This window comes from Aedes aegypti, chromosome 3 (assembly GCF_002204515.2).
Source record: "Aedes aegypti strain LVP_AGWG chromosome 3, AaegL5.0 Primary Assembly, whole genome shotgun sequence".
Classification (NCBI taxonomy): Eukaryota; Metazoa; Arthropoda; class Insecta; order Diptera; family Culicidae; genus Aedes; species Aedes aegypti.
The window spans coordinates 388,550,948-388,574,285 of NC_035109.1; the positions used below are offsets into that span (position 1 = coordinate 388,550,948).

Consider the following 23,338-nt stretch of genomic DNA (forward strand, 5'->3'; position numbering starts at 1 on the left):
TGTAATGTTTGGCAACATCTTTTAGAGAAGTTCCATGATTTCTAATAGCTTTTAACGCTTAAGTATAGTGTTTCTTGAATTATCAGCACGTTATGTTTTTCTATGATAATTGCGAACCATGTTTACTTATGGCTACTTAAAGAGAAAACACAAATTCAATCTCTAATGGTAAACTTTTCACTTGCCCCACCTGATAAGAAAATTGACGGTGTTTAAATTTAGTTATTTTTAGGTCTACGTTAAATTAATTCTAAAATTTTTTGTATTGCAGTTTGAAACTATCACAGAGGACAACTAAGAAGTGGTACAGGAAATTATTTTCCGCAACTTTTTTCTACTGAAACTATTAAAATAAGATTGTACGCCGCCAACTTGTTACGGAGTAACAGTTGACAGGTTGACAATTTTTCGCTCTATCTCTCACCTATCGTAATGTTCTCAATGGCCTCAAAGGTTTACGCATGAGTTTAAAACGTTAATTCACATATTCAGAAAAATATATCAATTGTTTTCACTTACCCCTTTTACCCACTTGCCCCGCGGTACCTTAATTAAGTTTACGTAAAAAATTGGCTCCCTTGCACCAATAGTAGCCGTCGTGCTCCAGTAGTGGATCAACGGTTGGAAGCAGTTTTTAAAATGGATGTATAAAAATGAAGAAAAGCCCTAGAGATGATCTTTATGCTTCATTCGAAAGATATTAATTGCTGTTCCGAGGGAAAAATGTTAAACCTATGTAAAAATTTTCCATTTTGTTTAAAATTCCTTGTATCATTCCCGAACGTCTACTACTGGAGCACTAGCGCAACTACTGGAACACGTGTACCAATAGTGGCTCAAGCGATTTTATGTTAAAAAATTAGTTTTATCACTCTTTTTATATTTATATAGTAGAGGTTGATATCTTTCTGTTGACGCCAAAAGATCTCTGTTAGGGCTTTTCGTTATTATGTTATGATTTTTTATAGTTTAGGTAGTCCACTAATGGCACCTGCACCCTACAATGAGTCAAACGGATTGGTGAATGAACGCATGGACAAAGAGACGAAACGCAACACCATTATGAATACAGTTATGAACTGTGAGTTGTAACAAAACTAAACTTTATTGGGTGTTCTCTTCTTCTAGAGAGCTACTGCTTTACACAAAACTGCACAACAAACAAGTATCTTAACAATGGTAATAAATCATCTTAAAGTACGAGATTAGCACTGTTGTGCACGTTGTCATCGCCCGCGGCGAAACTCCGCTCAGTACTCTCCCGGAAGACAGAACTTGAATGTACACGCCGCCGTCTGTCCGCTTGTATCACATCGGCAGGTATTGCACTGATACTTGAAGCTTTTGCCGGGACTGCAGCTAAAACCGGGAGCACCGGGGGCCACAGCTGAAACGGGCAGTTCGTCGTTGTTGGCCTGTCGCTTGGATTTGATCTGTGGTTGGTCTTCGAAAAAGCAGAACCTCAACGTACAGGCGGCCATTCCGTTTGCCGAACAGAAGCAATCGTTGCAGCCATCAGCGCTCTTGAACGACGTTCCCGGTACGCACTGCGTGTCCTTCGAGTTCGATGCCAGACGTTTCGTTCTCGGAGGCGTTGGGAAGCAGAACTTCATAGTGCAGGCTGCGTGTCCACTTTCGGAGCAGAAGCAGTCGTTGCATCCGTCAGCGCTTTTGAACGTTGTTCCGGGAACACATTCCTTCTTCGGTGCTAGTGCAGCTGTGTCGCGTTTGGTCTTGGTATTGAAGCAGAACTTCTGCGTACATGCGGCAATACCAGTGGCCGTGCAGAAGCAATCGTTGCATCCGTCAGCACTCTTGAAGTTGGTACCCGGTTCGCATTCCTTCTTCGGTGGAGCTGGTTGGGCTACTTGGCGCTTGGGCTTCGTGAGGAATTCGCTGGCTGAACGTCTTTCCCGTGGAGGGCAAGCCTTACGCGTGCAGAACCAGCCAATGCCGTTGGCGGCACACTTGCATCGATTGCAGTCCTGAAAATAGAAGGGAAACGAAGTGTTCTCAGAAAAAAGTTTTGCTTCTTTTTTTATCGTTAACTATGAGAATGTTTAATTCATTTTACAGAATTAAGATAGGGGTCTGTTCATAAACCACGGTCCCTACATTTTTATGGACAAAAGATTATGACCGATTGACCTAAAGTATGAAATAATAACCACCTAAGATCTCTCAGCCATCACGCAGTGAAAATTATATGTTCCTGCACAACCCTTAAAAAACTGTAATCTGGGGTAACATTGATCAGTTTTGGATGTTTATTAAAAAATTTATTTGAAAATGCAAGTGATGCAATTTTCATATTTTCAAAACAAATCACCAGCACCCACCACTGGTGACTCCCCTAATGTATTTTGTTTTGTGAAAAATTTGCTCGTATTGCGAAGTTAAATTTAAAAATCTTGTGTGTAAAGTTTATCTTACTGATATTTCTTAAAATTTATAAATTTTAAGTGTATCTTACCTCCATTTTCACCTCATTCGGTGTGCACACCTGCCCATTGGTGTGCACTTCCTCTTCCTCCTTCTCGGCAGCAGCGGCGGCACTAGCGTCCGGCTGCAAGTTGTCGCTGACCTCGTCCACCATTGGCTGTGCCTTCGGATCGTCACCTTGCACGTCTGGAACGCAGAACTTTCTCGTGCAGGACATCACCTTGCCGTCGGCTCCGCAACGGCACGTGTTACAGTCCAGCTTGAATGTACTTCCCGGTTCACATTGTTTGCCGGCTTCCAAGGACAGTGCTAGAAAGGAGGAGAGCCAAAAAAGGCAATGCAAATTAGTGTTGAATAACTTAAATGGCTGCTAGCTTCTTGTCATGTCTACCTATCTCAAGTGATGTTAATTATTTTACCTTTTGACTTGGTACCTTTTATCTGTGCGTACCTACGGTATTTCTGAGCTATAAGTACTGGCTGCAGTTGATGCAGAAGAGAGACTTCCTGGACTATGGACAGATTAACATATTATTTTATTCTTTATTTACAGGATATAAAAGTGGCGACGAGGATCTTGGAAGTGTGTTGAAGATAATCGATTTTCTTTGGGGTGGCGAATTGTCAATTGTATCTATTTTTGAAAGTGTGGTGAAATTGCCGATTTGAGTTGAACCGAATTGTTCTTCAGAGCTGACGAAATTGTCATTTATTGGGAACATAGTTGTTCTTTTGTGAAGCGATTGCTGTATTGAGATGAACGAAATTGTTCTTTAGGTTGATGAATTTGTCAAATGTAATGTTGAGCAGTAAAATCCAATGATTTGAATGTTTTGTTGTAATCATGGAATTAGCAAATTTGCGTATTTAAGATAAGATCGTGGAATTCTTTGGATATATTTTCGATTGTTCGTTGTATGAGTTGTTGCAACTTGTAAATGGCTTTTAAAGAGTTATTAGAAAGTTTCTAAAGGGGAAAGGACTGTCATGTCTACCTATCTCAAGTGATGTTAATTATTTTACCTTTTGACTTGGAACCTTTTATCTGTGCGTACCTACGGTATTTCTGAGCTATAAGTACTGGCTGCAGTTGATGCAGAAGAGAGACTTCCTGGACTATGGACAGATTAACATATTATTTTATTCTTTATTTACAGGATATAAAACTTCTAAGCAGTGGGAAAACAAAAATCGCTTATCAATCACAACGCAGCTAAAAGCATTCGGTTTCGTCGTTGGTCTGCGTTCTGTGAGGATTTTGATAAGCTTTGCAAAAGGCTAAATTTTCTCATGCCGACTTATTATGGGTTTCAATGCACGAATTCATCGCAAGCATGAATACATATATTAATTCTTCCTTAAATCAACGCTACTGGTCATTCACTAGCCTCATTAATGATCTGAAATGATTCCTATGTTCTCTCTTTTATGTATTAGTTGTCAAAATGCTATTTAAATCAATTTCTCGAGTATGTAACGGGTTCAGTCAACTGTTTCGGAAGGATTGTATTGAACCTGAAAATTTTATCTGTGGCGAACAGGGCTCGAAATTCACATAAGAATATCTTTCAGTGTTTCAGTAATAACTCCAGAATTATTAACAGACAACCAATGCTTCGAAGGAATCCATCAAGAGCCTCTCAGGATTTGATTTCGAGATATCTCTAGAGATTCCTCCAAGAATCTGAGACTATTTTTTGGCCAAAATCATCTTAATCAAAAGGTTTTATATGAAGCGCTAGGAATTACTTCTTAAATTTTCCAATGATTGTACAAAGCGTTCCTCTAAAAATCCCTTCTATAATTGTTCCTCGAAAGATACCTCAGAGTGTTTCTACTTGAATTTCTTCAAGAATTACACCCACAATACCTCTAGGATGGTTTGCCCCGTAAACACATTATCTATTTCGCATGTGATTTACAGTAGTAAAGCTAACAATACACGATGTCAAAAAGTTGGTTTGAATTTGACAGCTGTCCAACTATATATTCGAAACCAAACCAACAGAATTTCTCCAGAGTCAAACAAAGTTCTCATGTGTAATATTTTTTTGTGATTGTTATCGACTGTGATGGATTATTTCTTTTAGGGTTTTATCGTCTCTTTAAGCTTAAACTTGCCGACGTTACGGCGTAAATTCCGCTTCCTTCACGGATTTAGAGGCTGCGATTTGTTGTCTGTATTGATGTTTGATCTGACTGGATATTGTCTGCTATTTTCAATGGCGTCTCATTTTTAATGATACGTCAAAATGAGGCGCCATTAAAAATAGCAGACAATCTGAAGCCTTGAAGAAAACGAAATATACGGCGAAACGTCGTACAGTTAAAGCAAAAATCGTGTTAGCTGCTCAAAGGCTGGTAGAGCTGATACAACCCTGAAAGATACAACGTGTACTACATGCTTCAAAGTTTCTCGTTTTATCGTTTGCAAATGAAGGTGCTCTCAATACAAATGGATGAACAAACAGAATTTGAACAAAAACTTAGTATTTTTTTGGAATCAATAACAGTGAATCAAATTGTCATTGGAACACACGCAAAACAAACAACAAAACAAGCGCACTCACATCGTTTGTCACAACTTTTTCGGATTGGGATACAATCTCAATAAAAAAAGATGTTATGACAAACACAAGGGGCAACATTGTTGCAACCTTATCATCTCGCGATTTATCAGCAATTTTGAACGCAAAATGGAATTTTCTTTATGGTTTCCATTCGATCATGTAATATTTACCAACTCGAAAATTGCAATGCAAAGTCTAGAAAATCGGAACGCATGTTTGAGTTGTGATTGACTGTTGTCACATTATAAGATTGTTACAAGAAGAATAAGAGAGGACAATGTCTTTGTTGCTCCATGTTAGTTGATCAGTTGATTCACTGATCAATAGAAATGTTTGAGACCTAAGAAGGAATGCGTTGAAAATTTAGAACCTCTTGTGAAATTTTTTCATGATTGGTTTTCTTGTACAAGACACCCAATTTTCCTTCAACGTTCCATGCACTGACTTGCGCGACTATTTTTGATAACATTTGCAACTCTCAAGAACGATGAAATACTTGCTAAGATGATCGAACTTAGTACAGAACTGAGAGAGAGGAGACAGCTAACCGACAACTTCTTCTCTTGTTTGAGTTATGTGTAATGGTTCGGAAAGTACAAACTGGTTCAAAACCATTTTGACATTCCATTTTTCAGCAAAAAGGTCATAAAATTTAAAGATTCCAGTTTTCAAACACATCTACTTATGGTGTGGCCAATCTTTTTCACATCGCTCAACCAATGTGCGGTTTTAATGACAGTTGATGACAGGTTCGCGATTACTTTTGGAAGCTCGTATTAATAAGCTGTCTCCTCTCTCTCAAGTACAGAAGCTTGAACCTTTCTGAACGACAGTTTTGTGGACTATTATTCTTCAGCATTCTGCAGCAGATTCCAATATAACAGTTCTAATATCAGTTATCGACCCAATATGCTCTGAGTTCTTCAATTTAGGAATCATCATCATTGTCAAGGATTAATTCAGGAATCATATTTTGTCAGTACTTAAGATTTGTCTAAAAATCATATTCTAAATTCGCTGCCAATGTTTGCAAGCTCGAAGTAAGCGCCATTAAACTTTTTATCACACATTGTTTCGTTCAAGGTGGAGCCCTACGTTGTGTTTGCTTTGTGCGACGCGTTTACAGGTTGGCGTCAAAGCAGAGAAGCATCACACTGTTCGATCAGGCTGATGCGAACGGTGAGAAAGGAGCGAACAATACGTGTAGAATGAATCAACTTTCGTATACACGCCGATCAATGATGTCATCCGTAGTGTGAGCGCAAAAACACATTATTCAGCGTATTCTCGACATTATCACGGATCCAAAATGTTTGGCGTGATATTCCTGCCTCTCATCAAAAATTAAGGTTAACGTTGCGGAAATCGAGCAAATGAAATGAAAAGCACGTAAGCGATAAGTCAAATATGTAGATTTCTGTTGTTTTTTAAAGGTTTTCTCCAATGCAAAATGTATGAACTTCATGCAATTGTTGTGGCGTGATAAAATCGACCAGAATACCGTACAAAAATTGAGAAAGATATATCGAAGCGATATTAAAACGAACAGTGATAAAATCGAGAAACTACTGTACTACGATTTGATGTCGATAGAACATGTGTTCTAACCTTGATACCTGTGAAGAAAAATCGTAAAATTTCAATGACGTAAACTTTGCGAAAAAGAGCAGTTTAGCCACCACTTGTTTAAAAATACCATCAGGGCATTTCCCTGAAGTGATAATAACATTTGCTAATCTTCTTGTATGTATGAGTGAAATCTAGTGACGAATGCATATGTGTTGATAACAATAAAGAAAACACAAATGCGTGTACAAAATTCGGAATAATGTATGGGAGTAATTAATGTAATTATAATTGTAATTATAATATAGATAAAATTATACATAGAAAATTATATATAGATAACTGTAATTATCTCTATGCATTATTTGGAAAAGTCATACAATTTTTTGAAATGTTTATTTTTCTTCAATGTACAGTGATTGATAGTTTAACGGTGAATCGAAAACCACATTATTAACTTTTCAATTGTTTCCTTTCTAAACCAAGACGGAATATTGTTCCTGTTTTGTAATAGCAGATTTTCGATGCAATTGTTAACATGTGCCAGCCAGTGCTGGGAATGGTAATAGTAGTAGGCTTGAGTTTTTGCGAAAATCACGTGGCTCTCCTAATACAGTAGTTCACAATTGTGAATCTCATCAAGCAGCCTATGTTGGGTACATGAATTTTCTAAATGAAGAGTGTCATTGAAGGCTGCAAATGCGGGAAATGCAACGGGAAATAGAACATTTTTCTGCAGTAGTTTTGGGTTGCCCTTAGCAACGGGCGTTTTGCTATTTTCAAGGCATTTTGCCTACAGCAGCGATACGCGTAAGTTTCACTGGCTCCGGTGACTGTGATTTGCTACGCTTGCCTACTGTAGTGTGAATCTCAGAACTTTTCTCAACTCTGGTGCCAGATGCTTGCCAGTGGTGCCAATCGACAGCTAGAAAAGCACGTTCAATTCGTATTGCTCTGTTATTCCGTCGTGTTTGTGGAAATTATAAAATAGGATGCAATATTGATTACCATGGAAAAAATCACTCCAAAATTTGATTGAGTATGTATGCAAAATTCACGCTTTTATTCATGTTCCATTGAAAATACCGCAAAATAATAGTGGCATACAAAAGGATCAGCAGTCCCGAAGTGGAGTATCATACATTGAACAATCATCGTTGACGAGTTCCAACTTTTGATTTCGAAGCAGTTTTCGCGAATTTAAAAACATTATCGCAAGTTTTCTTGTAATTTTATGGTAACCCAATCTAAATGTTAACTTTCTGTGTTGTTAAAATAGCGATCAAACTTTTGCTCATTGAAAAGTTATGCTATAAAGTAGACTGGTTGAAAAATGTATGTTGTGGCTGAAGAATGTGTTCGTGATCTGTTGTGAGAGTGTTTGTTTGAAAAATTGAAGAAAAAATAGTGCAGTGCGATAAAGATTTGCAGTTTTCCATTCAAATTTTGTAAAAAACCTATGCAATTTTGATTTTGGATGCAATGACTTATCAAAGTCCTCAGATTCTTGAGAAGACAACTTTGAGAGTTCACTGTAGGCTTTCCTAATTGGATTCTATCACTTTCACAAGAAACAACCTCAGTGGCAAATTCGTCAAGAGAGAAGATCTACAGTGATATAGGCAAATAGTAATACTTCTCCAGCAACCTACAGTACTGGACAGAATGAAGTACGCTTTGGCCATTTTTCATACAAAATGCTGAGGTTTGGAGATCTGTATCTCGGTTTCCAGAGGTCTGTTTAATCTAAAATGTTTATCAGAGCTCAGAAATAGCATGAATTTAACTCAACCGTACTGCTGCTTTCCTCAGGTCGTTAAAATTCCTTCAGAGATTCGTCGAATGCCGTAACGTCGAAAGGGACAAAACGTCGAGAGCAGTCATTTACAAACACTTGTTTGGAATTGTTTTCCAGATATTTTTTCATATTGGGGTCGATAAAATATTCTTTGAACAACGTTTGGCACACAGTGAATTATTCTTCCAAGTAATTTTAGTTTCCTTTCAATTTTCTTCTTACGAATTTTTGTCCTCTCAACATTTTGTACCTTCGACATTTCGAATGCCAATTGTTCCTAAATTTTCTGGGAAAAATTCTGGAAAAAAAACAAAATAAAATACTAGGAGTAATACCAGAAAAGAAGCATAGAATAAGATGGTTATAAAACGAAGCCACAAATTGAATTTTCAAGAGGACAACCCGAGCAGAAGAAAATAACTACTGAATACCAAATTGAGGTATTCCATACCAGATAATTTCCAATACTTACAACCTGAATGAGGTATGAATGAGCCCTGCATAAGAGGTAAAATACCTCAAATAATACCTTCTGCATATTCTACAAATACCAAGTTGATACTTAGATCAGGTATTGTAATACCTAAATAATACTTGATGGATTTTCATATAAAAGTGAAATTTTTCAATACTAGTTCAATACCTCCAGCAGTCCTCAATAGCTGTCGAATACCAAAATGAAGTATTTTTAATTGTTTTAAACATTTTTTTCAAATACCATTATAATACCAAAATGAGGTATTGATAACTGAACAATACCTAATTCTGGTATGATACCAAAATATGGTATGCATAAGTTATTCGCGAGTTATTCTTTCCTCCTCGGGAAGTCTTGAGAACCAAACAGCGCTCCGCCTTGAAAATTTGATCTATTGGACACATATCAGCAAGCAAGCAGTTCGATCAATTTTCAACGCGAACGGTTGTCAGATTCTCCAGACTTGTGCACTTGAAAATTCAAAGTTTAGCTTCATTTTATAATCACCTTCAATTACTGGATTATTAACCCAAGAAAGTTTGGGAACAAAGACTATGGAGTAATTAAACAAAGTAAATCGATGTGATCTGGTTGAGGGACAAAATGTCGACAGACAAAACGCCGAAAGATAAATCGTCGAATACCAAAACGTCGTATCCCAAAACGTCGAAAGGAGAAACTATAAAATCAGCCTATTTTCAACGGCGATTTGGAATTGTTCTTAAGATTTAATTTTTCACATCGGCCGACGTGTGGTTTTTCTGTATGCTGTGCCTTTTTTGCTCAAGGCTCAAGGAAGAGATTCTTTTAGAATCCTTGTAATATGTTTGACGGAATTTCACAGAAAACTCTAAATATTCTGGAAGTAAAATAAGTGAATTTTTTGAAGGAAACTCTATGGAACTTCTATGATGATATTTCTCAAAGTTATCTCTTTGAAGGAGTTGTAGAGGAAACTCATAGAATTATTGTAAACACAAAACCAGAACAATTAAATAAGGAGTATCTATATGAATAAAAATTGAATGATGTTTGTATGTCGAGAACGGGCCAATTGATAAACGTGAATCCTAAGCAAATACGTTCCTAATGGGTTCCGACGTGTTTGTGTGGAATAATATTTTCGACCCACCGAGGTTGAAAAAAACTGGAACACAACTTTCTTATTTTGTTTAGGGACTTTCCATGGCCTACTCCAGAGCCTACTGGGCAGTACGAAGTATGCCGGAACAACTAGTCTATATAAATTAAAAAAAAGAGAGGTGTTTGCATGTCACGAAATGGCTTGAGAACGGATGAGCAGATTGACGTAAGCTTTACATACAATACTGCACTCGACTAGCGATGCGACGTAATCGTGCGAGGCTAAAGTTTAAGAAAATTTCCGTAATAATCGGGAAAACTGGAGAAGACTGTCTTTAAGGCTACTCAATAATGACGTGGGGGGGGGGCATTAAATTTCAAAGAAATTAAATTGGAATTTCTTGAAAAACGTAGCAAAATAGGAAAAAATCGACTTTTTTCGCAATTTGTATTATTGCATGAATCCGTAATAAGAACAGTTCCCTATGAAACAGTCACTCTGTACGCTTCGAAGGGAATCAATTTACCAACGTGTTTGCGTATGACGCCCAGAACAAGCTAGCAGGCAGCAGTTATTGATAGATGGGACCGCTTGTTTACAGTCGTCATCACCAATGTTCGGGATTGGCTCGAGTTCCTGCACATGTTGTAGCGATAAATGGTAATACATGGGGCTCTTTCTCTCTACGACCAAACCAAACTGCTCATCAGCCACGGCCAGTGATAAGGCGATAAGCTGCCGACATTAGCATACTATACAGACCGAATGCCATTGCTTGCGATCACAGAACAGGGAACAGAAAACATTCGACATGTTGTACGAAAGCGATGACCCAAATGGAAAACAAACGACAGTTGGCACTCCAATTATGAGGGTCTAATAAATGTCCATAAGCTTAACTAGAATTTAAATGTCCTCAAGGATACAAGGATCAAATTATTTCGAAACTAATTTGGGGAATGGTTTCTAATTTGTTTCTTTCAATGGACTGTATCGAAAATTAGTAGGAAACATATCAAATAACCCAATAAATTTGTGTCAATATCATTATCTTTTTGATGATTCTAATTTCTGTTCACAGCTTAGTGTTCAATGAGCACTTCCACAGTTATTAACCAAGAGCTTTCTTTGCCAAATTTGCCATTTTCGCATTCGTATATCATGCGGCAAGTACGATGATACCATAATTTAAACTTTGGAAAAGTGTATTGCAAGTAATGAAACCCGAATTTAATACTGTAGCATTTGATTCCACTAGAGTTTGGATCCTTTGAGAGATACCTCGAAGGTCATCTTCCATATCGTTTACTAAACTTGACTCGAGTCTAGAACACAACACTCAAGACGGCCTTTGAAGTCTAAACATGCAAAGGAAGGGATCTCCCAATACTGGACAGCATCTAATACCGGACAAAGTCGAGAAATTGAGAAATCATGGTCCAATTAAGATGGTTTATAAAAAGAAAAGGAACCTATTATGGAGAGTAATGTTTGCGTTGAATAACACATCCTTTTTTATAAGTATTGATGATTGAAAACCGTTAAAAAGTTGACGTATCTTCTTAAATTTGAGCCTAATTAGTAATTATTTTGAATATAGAAAAAATATTTGGATCGAATATTATCATAAATATAGATTCAAGTCGAAAAGCTCAAATCCATAATCCACACAATTCGAAAGCAAACTGTTCCCCATTGGAGGCTATGATTGCCACTATACGGATGATGAACATCGCACACTTCAGTAAGAAGAAGGGGGACAGAATCCTGCAATCGAAACAAGTCAAGTTCGCGCGCGTTTGATTGGCCAGTAAATGGTTGGTGAACTTGACCTCTACACCATCAATCGGCAGCCAGCGCGGCTGCCGGGAACTGATTCTAGATTCCACCGTTCACGCGCGGTTACTTAGTTGAGGTCTAGTAGGTAGGCAATTAGAATAGAAATTTGCGCATGTTTCGACGTGTGTCAATGTTTGGCTTCCTGTTCTTTTGCGTCGGGTTGGGTCAAGGATTGTGTTCTGTTGCATACGAAATGGTCAAGTTTGCCTAACAATTAGATGTTAATTTGGGAATGGTAGGAATCGCTAATGTTGCACCGTACCAGAACATTTCAGATAAATTGTATTTCTTTTTCTAACCGACTTCTTCTTTCTGACGTTACTTTCTAATTAGGACATAGCTATTTCTTAGCTTAGTGTTCTTATGAGCCCTGAGCAACTGGAAACATTTTTTGACAATTAATAATTTTTGCATTCGTATATCGTGTAAGAAGTACGAAGATACTAGGGTGCAGAGCTACTATGGCACTTCCATGATTCACTTTAGCATGGGAGTTTTATCTCGGCCGAATTGTCTGAACCTTTGCAAAAAGAAGCGTTTCAATACGACGTATCTTCTTCTTCTTTCTGGCGTTACGTCCCCACTGAGACAGAGCCTGCTTCTCAGCTTAGTGTTCTTATAAGCACTTCCACAGTTATCAACTGAGAGCTTACAATGCCAATGACCATTTTTGCATGTGTATATCGTGTGGCAGGCACGAAGATACTCTATGCCCTGGGAAATCGAGAAAATTTCCAACCCGAAAAGATCCTCGACCGGTGGGATTCGAACCCACGACCCTCAGCTTGGTCATGCTGAATAGCTGCGCGTTTACCGCTACGGCTATCTGGGCCCCTAGCCCATTGATATACGACGTATATTAATGCCAAATATGAGTTTTGTAGCTTAAAAAAACGGTTCCGAAGTGAATCAAAAGTGTCAAGAATAGGATCCGGCTCCCTATATGCCCTGGGCAGTGGAGAACCTCAGTTAAATGTACCAAAATTTTGACATCGATGTTGATCATTTTAGTTCGGTGTAGTACTATTTTCCTAGATGTATGTTTCAACAATGACCATCCCTATTTCCTTTATAACTCATTTCACAACAAATTTCCATTTGAACTTCTTCTGTAGCTAACATATCAGTTCTTGAAAATTATGTTCACTAATAACTACTCTGCTCATAACTGCATATTTGTAACCGCAGGCATTTAGTAGATGGGATACATACCAAGTGTGCAATTTATGTCAGTATGGGAAGAAACTTAAATTTGAAAAAAAAATACCAAGAACTTAAAAGTATAAGCACTTTGAGGTTGAAATTTTGTACAGCTCATATCACATATTGAGTGAACAGTTAGTAAAAATTTGTGATAGAAAATTCATTGCTACTACATTACGAGGCTCTTGAATAATCTCAATGTGACTGTTATGGTATTGCAATCTATAATGTGACAAAACAACTTGTTTTTTCCGACTTTTTAATAACACTCTCACAAATTTCAGTAAGTTGATTGAAAGATAAACACTTTTGATGACTCTCCACGGAATTAACTCGAATCTGTTAAAAATATAACAAACAATATATAAAAAAAAATCATTCTGCTTCTCCTTGGCATTAGGTCCTGCCCGGACAGAACCTGCTTCTCAGTTAAGTTTTCAATAAGCACATCCACAGTTTTTAGCTGAGAGCTTTCTTTGCCTTAGTTTCCATTTTCGCATTGTCGAGATACAGGGTTAGTGTCTTTCGCAAAATTGTTGCATTAATTACTAAAAACGCACCTAGGCTGTATGTTCACCATAATATGTGTTATCGATAATTTCACCACATTTTTCAACAAACTTTCAATGCGCATATATGTTAAAGGGGCGAAAGGGTGCAGATGTAGTCACCACTATATGCAAGTGCAGCAAAATAGTTTTCAAGTGATGGTTAACTTGTTCGTCCACGACCGTCTGCTGAGAAGTTGTGATCATATCAATATCAATCTGCCATATGAAATAACTGAGTACTGGCAATAAAATTTGACTTTATGTCTACTATGATTGAAATCTCTCTGCTGATAAAACCAAGGGGTTAAAGTTAAGTAGCCCGTCATTCGTTTTGGCAGCCTTGATGACTTTGCAGCTTGCAATTCCAAAGTGATAAAACTCAGTCTTGATAGTTTATATTGACTTGAAAAAGTATTACTGTACGCGTTGACATGCATAACATATGGCGATACTTTTTCAGCTGTGTCAGTGTAAAACCAAATGATTATCTTTGAATCGAAATCATGAGATGAATTAGCAACAATCATCAACAACGCGTACAAATTTCAATGACGGCTTATTTCGCCTTAAATAAACCAATATGACATGGCATCCAGTGTTGATGTTTTGATTCTTTCAGGAGGATTCAAATAAATCCAAATATGTTTTGGTGTTGATTTTCCGTGCCTTTCATGGTTTTCTTATTTCTTCCATAGATGACATGCAATTTTTTCAAAAGTGCAATAAGAAAGAGACTATCAATAAGGAAGTAGTAGTGTAGCTAGTAAGGGTAAAGAATGAAAACATTTTGCCATCCACGTCACATATTTAAATTACGTAACGCTTTTGGAAGAAACCGGTGATATGTTCGGGTATTATGGTCGATAAAAATATATAATGTTATATAAAACAAACAAAATATTACAACTTTTTACTCTTTCGCAACAATATGTAGAGTATAACTGATTGTTTGTACCTTAACACTAGTCATTATCTCTCTCCAAAATACTTTGCTTTTTCCCAAGTCAATAATCTACTTGGAAAAATGCTAAGTACAAACTATTCTCGTCAAAACCTTGGAGCTTTCCCCTGTTTACATTTTGAATCAAGCTCCTTCAATATATTCTGATGATTGTTTTTATTATGTCATTATCTCTCTCCAGGAGGAAGAGACTGAAAAAAAATCGTTTCTGATTATACGATTCTGGAAAACAGTCCGAACAGTCTCTATTCAGAAAAAATTGTATCAAGAGAAAGAATATATAAAAGGCGATTTAGAGGATAGGTAGACAAAGGAAGAAAACGAAAGCAATCCCTGGATTTCTGAGGCTATTTTATTCTTTGAGAAAATGTAAAGGACGCTGAATAGAGAGATATAGACCAGTGAAATGAACAAATTTACATACAAAAAGTATTGCGGAAGCAGTCTCTTATTTTGTTACAATTATTAATAATTCAAGCAAACTATAATCATCAATAAATATTCGGAAAATTAGAAAATAATCTGACAAAATATGTATACCAACATAAAAGCATAAATGTAAGCTTATGCCTTTATTGGCTGCACTACTCGTTCGTTTGTCAACAAATTCTACACATATTTGCAATCTGAAAAACAGTCCCATTTATAACCTCGGAGGATTTTCTTGGCAGTATTTCTTGTCAGTACTATTTGTATCTCCATTTCTTTTTCATTATTCAACTGGGCCCTGGGTTGATTAAAAAATATTTCAATATTACCTTTAAACGCGTTTAAATAAAAATAGCTTCCGTCATGTTTTTATTCAGATCTCGTGAGAATTGGATAAGAATCTCGCCAGAAATTCAAGAAGGGTCCCACTAAACATCAACATATGTTTTTGGGAGCATTCTGGCAGTTATCTTATGATTTAAAGAAGCATTTATTAAGTCAATGTCTCTCCAAAAACACCTGACATGGACATGTTTTGTTTCGGCCATGATTTCTATTAACATTCTCTCCACTAAAAATGTAAACTGTACTTTTTGAGAAGATCTTAAGCGATAACAGCAATCGTGCAAATTTTCAATTCCGATACTTTTTTGAGCTCCAAAAAGATTGCATTCAAATGACATGCGATACATTAAATTGATGGGCTTCGTGGCCGTATGGTTAGTGTTACCAAGCATTTAGCCGCATCGAGTCAAGAAGTGTGGGTTCGAAAAACTTTTCACCAGGAACGTATTTGGACTGTGCCACTGGGCGTTGTCTAGTGTGGTGTTTCCTTCAAAGGGCAAATCGTCATTAACGTTTCAGTGTCATGCCCATCTGATATTGGATCTGATATCATGAACACAGTGCATGAAAACATAAGCACTATTCATGTATTTACATGGCTGTCACTTATGTTTCCGACTTTGGTGCTGAAAAGTGGAAAGTTGAGTCATGAAATCATGAAGCAGGATCCCTGAATCATGAACACAGTTCATGAAAACAAACATTATACGTCAATTTAGATCCCAGTTTATATTTGCTATTGGTAAACAAATGAAATGAAAATTAAAATCGTTACGATTTTTGTGCGGGTAGATTCGTAATAACCGCAAACACTTTCCACAATTGTCAACCTAAAGAGTGCCAAATCTTCAGCAGGAACGCGAATATTCAGTGGTTAGGATTGCACGCAAAATATTGTTTCGAACATCAATTGATTTGACAAATGGTCCCTGGGCTCACAAAATGCTGGTGGATTGCATGAGTAATGGAATTGAACACTCCTTAACAGCACTGTGGATATGAAAAGTGAACTGGAACATCCGCCTGCCGAAGGCCTTTTGTGAGCTGCTCTGCTATAGGACATGGGGAAGGCATCATATCCGAACAGTTAAAATCGCCGATGAGCTTGTGAAGCGAAATCTTCGCTCAAATTCAAACGTTGCCCGGTTCTGCAAAATCAGGATGAAGGCTTGTAAGTATATTTTGGAACATCTAACAGCTCCGGCAGATTGATTGTGTCGTGGCACAATGTGGGAACTCACGGAAATCTCGCCAAGAATGTCTTCGATACGATGGAAAGGTTCCGAAGAGCAGTGTCTTCAATTTGAACTTTTTCAAAAACAAAACTTTTTTTATAATTTCACTAGAACAATTTACCGATCGCCATGAGACGCGTTGACTAAGATGAAGAAAGTGATAGTCAGATTTGTGTAACGCCCTGAGCATACAAATTCTTGCATAATAGTCACGATTTCATGACTTTTATAATATATTATGAATTCATGACTTCTGTTCCATGAATCCGGCAACGGATTTTTTTTCCGTGTGTCAAACAGTTCAAAAACAACACAGAGTCTATGTAGTGTATGGGATTTTGAGGAAGTTTGAATGTTTTCAGAGAAACAAAAAGGTGTGTGTCTATTTCGCCTCGTGTGTTCATCATACTCCTAATCCCCCTACGCCTCTTAATTATAGATCTTGATTTCCAAATAGGTTCGGTTCAATTGCTTTGGTGCTATTTCTGTTATCTGGAATATCTGTAAAACATTACTCACGTCTGTGATGCTTTGCCTAATTAGACACCCGTAGCTACTCCATCATTGTCCAATTAGCTATAGAGTGTAGGTAATTGTATAGTTTCCAACTGGGGAACGCTATAAACTTAACACTTAAAAGATTGGACAGAACAAAGTACTCATCGGTTGTCTTTCGCACATAAAGATCAAATTTAGAGGCATTAATCGCAGAATCTGGTAATATGGTAGATAAATCATATATTTTTAACATGGATTACAAAAAATACTTGAATTAAGAATCTCCAAAAGCCTTCAAATTAAAATATTTAGAGATATATACCCTGTTCAAAAGACGGTTCAATTTTGTAAGGCAAACAAGATTTAAAAGAAAATTTTCGAATCAAGTTTAAGTTTGTGTTGTCCATTCCCACCGCTGCTTTCGATCCAGTGGCTGAAATCTGTGTAATTTATGTTACACTGCGTTCGCAGGTTAAAACTACCAATTTTTGGAAGAAACTTTGGAAACGCTTGACGTCTGTAACATGTATGCTTTGTACAAAATACCGAAAAATTTATTTCATATAACATAGATAATTAGAAAAATTTCAACATGAACACTGAATCTATCATATTTTAGACAAAGTCTACATTGTGCATGGTGGCAACGACAAGACAGTTCACTCTTGCATTATAATTAACATGGTGGAACACCTAAGCCAAATGATATATGTCTACAAATCTTTCGTTAACAATAAAACAAAACATTATGTATACCCCAATGATACGCCCTACTTTGGGCTAAAGTGGATACACTAATAAGCCTAGCTTGCGACTAATTGACCAAATATAGGGATTTTGATAGCAGTACGCTGCCGTTATACGCATAATCGTCCCATGTTCCAAAATATGAAGCCGAGAAAAACGCGAATAAAGATTTTGGCACATTTATGCTCCGAATTGATAGAGGTTATGATAAATTTGAAAAATTTCTTCACAATAATATGAGGAAATAGGTGTTCTTTTGAATCAAGAGTAAGTTTTAGTTAAAAAATATGAGTTTTGCTATAAAATTAGAAGTGGGACGGTTATGCCTAGAAATACGCAGTTTTGGGGGAATTTCTATGCATAAGAGTCTCACTAACTGTAGCAGATCGATTTTGATCAAGCATACTGTTCTTGAATTTTATACCGAAAGTGGAAGATGTATATGATGAAGCCTATGTTGAGGGTCCGTGTGAAGGCTCATGTGGCATTTGCAATGTGGAGCCGTATGAGGATATGTACAGGGGAAAGGCAAAATGATTCAGGTAGGCAAAATTTTCCTAAATCCAAACGCTGATAACGATATGAAGAATTGATGAAATTGTATGCATTCGTAAGCAGTCGATTTAGTACAGTTTCAGGAGCTTTCTTGACAATGCAAATTGTCCACTGGACACCGGAGATGTTCCGGATTTTCCGAGGTCATGTCCAAATGGCATTTTTTTCTGTCGCTTGTATTTTTGTGCAGTGTGTCGAATTTAGATTCGTTGGAAATCTTCAGAAATATGACCAAAACTGGTTCCGGAAAATATGTTAAATGATGTAAATATTGTCTGGAGCTATATTGAAGTATGCATTAAGCTTCAAAATGATGCTATCCTGGGGGAAGTGGCCAATTAGGCACATATCTGTAGCCTTTTCAATATGGGCATCAAACTTCAAGATTTTCAAAGGTTTTGCTTTCCGAAGCATTTCCAGAACCACCGGTTGCCATACCATTGTATACAGGTTCCAAATGCCCCAGGAAATGAGGTCATATTTCGAATTGGACACTGCTTCAGGGGCCCCTAGAATCTACTATAGAGTGGCTATTACATCTTGTGGTTCTAAGAACGCTCCACATCATCCAAGGCACATGGAATATACTGTTCATGGTCGACGGTGATTCTACAAAACTGCTTCAAGAAACATGAAATTCAAAAATGTTGGAGTTTGTTACCCATATCGATATGATTCTTACATGTGTAAAATTAGCCACTTCCATCGAGGTAGCTCTAATCTACAATACAATGGTCATGGCAGCCCATGGTTCTGGAAGCGCTTTCGGAAGCGTCTCCTTTGAAAATCTTGATATTTGATACACAAATTGATGTAATTTGGTAACAGGTTTTGATTTGGCCCTTATCCCCCGGGGCATCTGGGTTTGATGGCCACTTAGATATAGCTCCGGATAATATATACATGATTGGAAATACAAACATGACTGGCCATATTGTCCGGCCATTTTTACGGAAGGTCATATTTCTGAAGATTTCCAAAGAATTTTAATGCATTCGCCGGCATTCAATTTCCTATTAGTTCCAGTTTCTAGGAAAATTGTAAACATTTATACTATTTCACACCGTACAGAAGAAATGCTACTTGGACATGACCGCGGAAAATCCGGAACATCTCCGGTTTCCGGTGGCCAATATGCATGGCAAAGCAAGTTAATAAAACTGGACCAAATTTTCCGTCGACTGCTTCCAGATGCACCCAATTTCATAAAGTAATAAGCATTTAAAATTAGGCAAAATTTTTCCTATCTCAAACATTTTGCTTATCCCCTGAACAGTACCATAGTGTTTTTTTATGGTGTGAAACAGGTATTGATCTACATAGGATGAAAGCCATAGTAAAAAGATGATATATGATACAAGAACAATTTTACGCAGCATAATAAAACCTCTAAATTTAGCACTTTATTTGAGATTGAAGCAGAGAAATACATAGTGGGACAGATATGCGTAGAAATTCAATAGCGAGACAGTTATGCGTAGAAATTCAACAGTGGGACAAATTGACTTGGTATGCTTTTCATAGAGTCTTCGAACAAAGTGTTTTTTTTTTATTGTTTTCTATTGATATAGGATAAAATAGACTATTTGGCTACAAAAACTCAAAAATGTCGAAAAGTAACATGCGTATAACGGTAGTACGGCTGGGTAACAAAACGTCGAAAGATATAACGTTCAATCCCAAAACGTCGAAAGGACAAAAAGTTGAATTGAATTGGAAGAAAACTAGAAGAATCATGCTTTCCCGAAGAAATAAATAATTCACTATGTGCAAAACGAAAACAATAAATTTGAAAGACAATTCCAAAACACTGATGAAATTGCTTTCAACGTTTTGGAATTCGACGTTTTGGCATTTGACATTTTTTCTTTCGACATTTTGTCCCTAAACCTTTTTTTATACTAACTTAATTGAATTCTTTTGATCGTAAGCAGTACACTTTGATATAGAAAACAGATAAACGTTTAATTAGCAGAATCGCCATTTTTAAGAAAATATTAGAAGAACAAAGTTCACCATTCGAGATCGCGGAAAAAGTCTAGTAGGTACACGACACTGTAAATGACCTTACAGTTGAGGTCAAAATACGCGTATCTGTCAAAGGATACAAACTCTAGTGGTATTAAATGGTAGGTAACCGGATCCTATTCTTGGCACTTTTGGTTCACTTCAGCAGCGGGGTTTTTCGAATGCTTCTCAGCTCATACTTGGCCACAACATGCGTTGCATTGAAGTGCTTCTTATTGCAAAGTTTCATACAATTCGGCCGAGAAAAAACCCCATGCCAAAGTGAATAATGGAAGTGCCCAAGTAGCTCTGCACCCTATAATACTAAATTTGGTTTTTCATTTACTTAAACACTATATGGCCAATTTGAAACGCGTAATCATTATTTCAGTGTTGTAAATAAAGCGTTGATTGTCACTAGCTCCCACATAAAAGAAATGTTTTACTCATACCCATTAATGTAATTCGAGCTCAAGACTAGATGGGGCTTTTAACCCCGACCATCAATAAATTCCTTGAGCAAAATGCATATCATGCCTGTAAATTGTAATTTTCAAAGAGGGGCTTGAACTTTTCTAGACCCTCCTAATACCCCTTTATTAACGTCAACGCTTGTATCTATGTACACTATGTACACAAAAATAACCTTGTATCAAAATTCTAACTACCTTGATAATCAGACTGTGTATCTGCTCTCAGTGCTATCCAGTTAGAACCTAACTCTAACGTCACACCTATCCAAATGTACCATCAATCGTTTCAGCATGATGTATTTCCAGATTCATCATCACCCGTAATCAAAACCAACAAACCGTAATGCAATTAATCCGGTACCCAGCGAAACATAAAAAAAAGTCATACAATAACGCATACCTCCCGCGACAAGCACCGCCGCAATTAACAGTAATGATCTCATGGTTCCCTTTCAGCTGCTGCAAATTGTCCTCTTTGCCTCTGGACACCTTCTCACTTATCCAAATGAAACTCCTCCGCGGCGATTCGCTATCCACCGGTCTTGTTTCACTGTTGCACTTGGGAAATTATCAACTACCGATAAAATCGCCCACCGAGAAAATGCCTCGGCTGCGCGTTTCCGTGTTCCGCTCGTATATTAATTAGATTCTAAACTATCTGGTAAGTACACTTCTGGCACCTGGATACGCAATAATAGCACTAATCACACTTTGGTCGTTCCGTTTTTTTTCTGAAGTCGTCTGCTCCGTCAACGTCTCCGATCTTCACTTTCGCACTACAACCGTCAAACTGATCCACCGATCGGGGCCGACCAATCATTTAAATACGTTATCAGCGAAACGCAGGCACCGCATGGCGAGAAGCGAGAAATCACTGGAACGCCGAAACGCCGAAAACGGATGAAGAATCGGTCGGGTGGCACGGTGCGTCTGGAACTGTGATTAACGAAAAAAATGTTCACCAATTTCGCACTCACTATTGGCAAGATCTTCTTTGTGAATCTGATAATATTTTTCTTTTTGTTAATATGGTTTATAAAAATGACACTGAATCAAAAATTTCACGCTCGGTTCCTCACCTCATTTTTCCATCCTCGGTTCACACTTAATCCACCCACCTTCTGGATAATGGTTTCGCCATAGAGTTGAGCGAGCCCAAAGTTCATCCTTCGCCGCCACACACAGTTTCCCTGTACCCCGCCAGAGAATGCCATAAGCCCTCGGAGTTTGAAAAACCCAAGGGCTTGCAGGTTCTTCTCGAGCATAGCCCATGTTTCATGCATGTAGAAGACTGTCGGTCCCATGGTTTATGGACAACAGATCGAAAATTGTTTGCTTGGTGGGATTTTTTGTACCTTAAATTTCACTCAGCTATGTCTGAGCAACAGTTCAAACCATTTTCAAAATCCTTTCTCGTACCACATGTCCATTAGGGCGATTCAAAATTTAAAAATGTTTGAAAATCCAATCTCCCATATGCTTCTTACCATCCTTACCATGAAAATAGTGTTCTGTGAAATTTTCAGCTTTCTAGGTGGTGATTTAAAGGTGGTCCAAATAAAATGTGCGTTTATATGGAAATTACTATGGAGAAATTTTGAGAAATGTTACAAACACACTAGTACTGTAATGTAAGAAGAAAATTATCATCCCATATTGAAAACTCATTCTTCAAACCTAAATGAAGGATGTTGCTGAAGAAGCATATCCCTTTTGAATTAATTTTATTTGGGATTTTTGTACATGTTTACCATATTAAGCTAAATAATAGCAAACTAACTCATGAATATCTCTTCTGCTATCCGTCGGATTGAAATTCTCTCTTCAGCAAATTTCTTTATGAAGGCTTGAAGAATGAGTTTTTACTATGGGATAATAAGTTTGTACTTACATTACAGTACTACCGTGTTTGGAATTTATCTCAAAATTTCTCCATAGTAATTTCCATATAAACCTACATTGTCTTTGGGCCACCTTCAAATCACCACCTACACACTCAGTCTGTTCGGTAAAAATAACTGGGTTTTGGAACTACCGAAAAAGTCAGTAAACTTAAAAAAAATGTCAGAAATCGAAAAACAGAGATGTTTCACTGAAATTTTGCCGAGAGCTTTCTGAAATTTGCTTTTCAATTACGCGTGGCGACAGTTTTCATTTTACTGACTTTTTCGGTAGTTCCAAAACCCAGTAAAAGTTTACCGACCCCAGTAATTTAATCTAAGTGTGTAGAGAGCTGAAAATTTCACAAAACACTATTTTTATGGTCAAGATGGTAAGGAACATATGGGAGATTGGATTCTCAAACATTTTTAAATTTTGAACCGCCCTATTGTCCATATGCCATAGCTTAGTACACTGATAAAAATCCACACGTTTGATCCGTGAGGTGGGAGCTTGGGATTTTTTTTTCCTGTTCCAAGCGACACACATTCATACATCCGTATGAAATACCACCTTTGGCACTTCCTCCGGGAGGTGGCCGAGCTTCTGGTCCATCAGAACAGAAGCTCAAGCAGAGTCTGCCTAGGGTGGGCTCTGTTGAATCTCTACAAAAAAC

General features: G+C 37.4%; 1 protein-coding gene across 1 annotated transcript; it reads right to left on the reverse strand.

Annotated features, from left to right (window-relative positions):
- Positions 1 to 1,067: 1,067 nt before the first annotated feature.
- On the reverse strand, positions 1,068 to 21,589 carry LOC5563689 (pacifastin-like protease inhibitor cvp4). Its single transcript, XM_001647909.2, has 3 exons — positions 21,182 to 21,589; positions 2,474 to 2,751; positions 1,068 to 1,985 (listed from the first exon to the last, which is right to left on the reverse strand). The coding sequence occupies exons 1-3, from the start codon at positions 21,222 to 21,224 to the stop codon at positions 1,251 to 1,253; spliced, it is 1,056 nt and encodes a 351-aa protein (XP_001647959.1). The 5' UTR covers positions 21,225 to 21,589; the 3' UTR covers positions 1,068 to 1,250.
- Positions 21,590 to 23,338: the final 1,749 nt, after the last annotated feature.

Coding starts and splice junctions, on each gene's coding strand:
- LOC5563689 (XM_001647909.2), bottom strand. CDS start 21,224: ATGAGATCATTACTGTTAATTGCGGCGGTGCTTGTCGCGGGAG. Junction 2,752..21,181: donor GGCGGTGCTTGTCGCGGGAG/GTATGCGTTATT, acceptor CCTCCTTTCTAG/CACTGTCCTTGGAAGCCGGC. Junction 1,986..2,473: donor CGAATGAGGTGAAAATGGAG/GTAAGATACACT, acceptor TTCTATTTTCAG/GACTGCAATCGATGCAAGTG.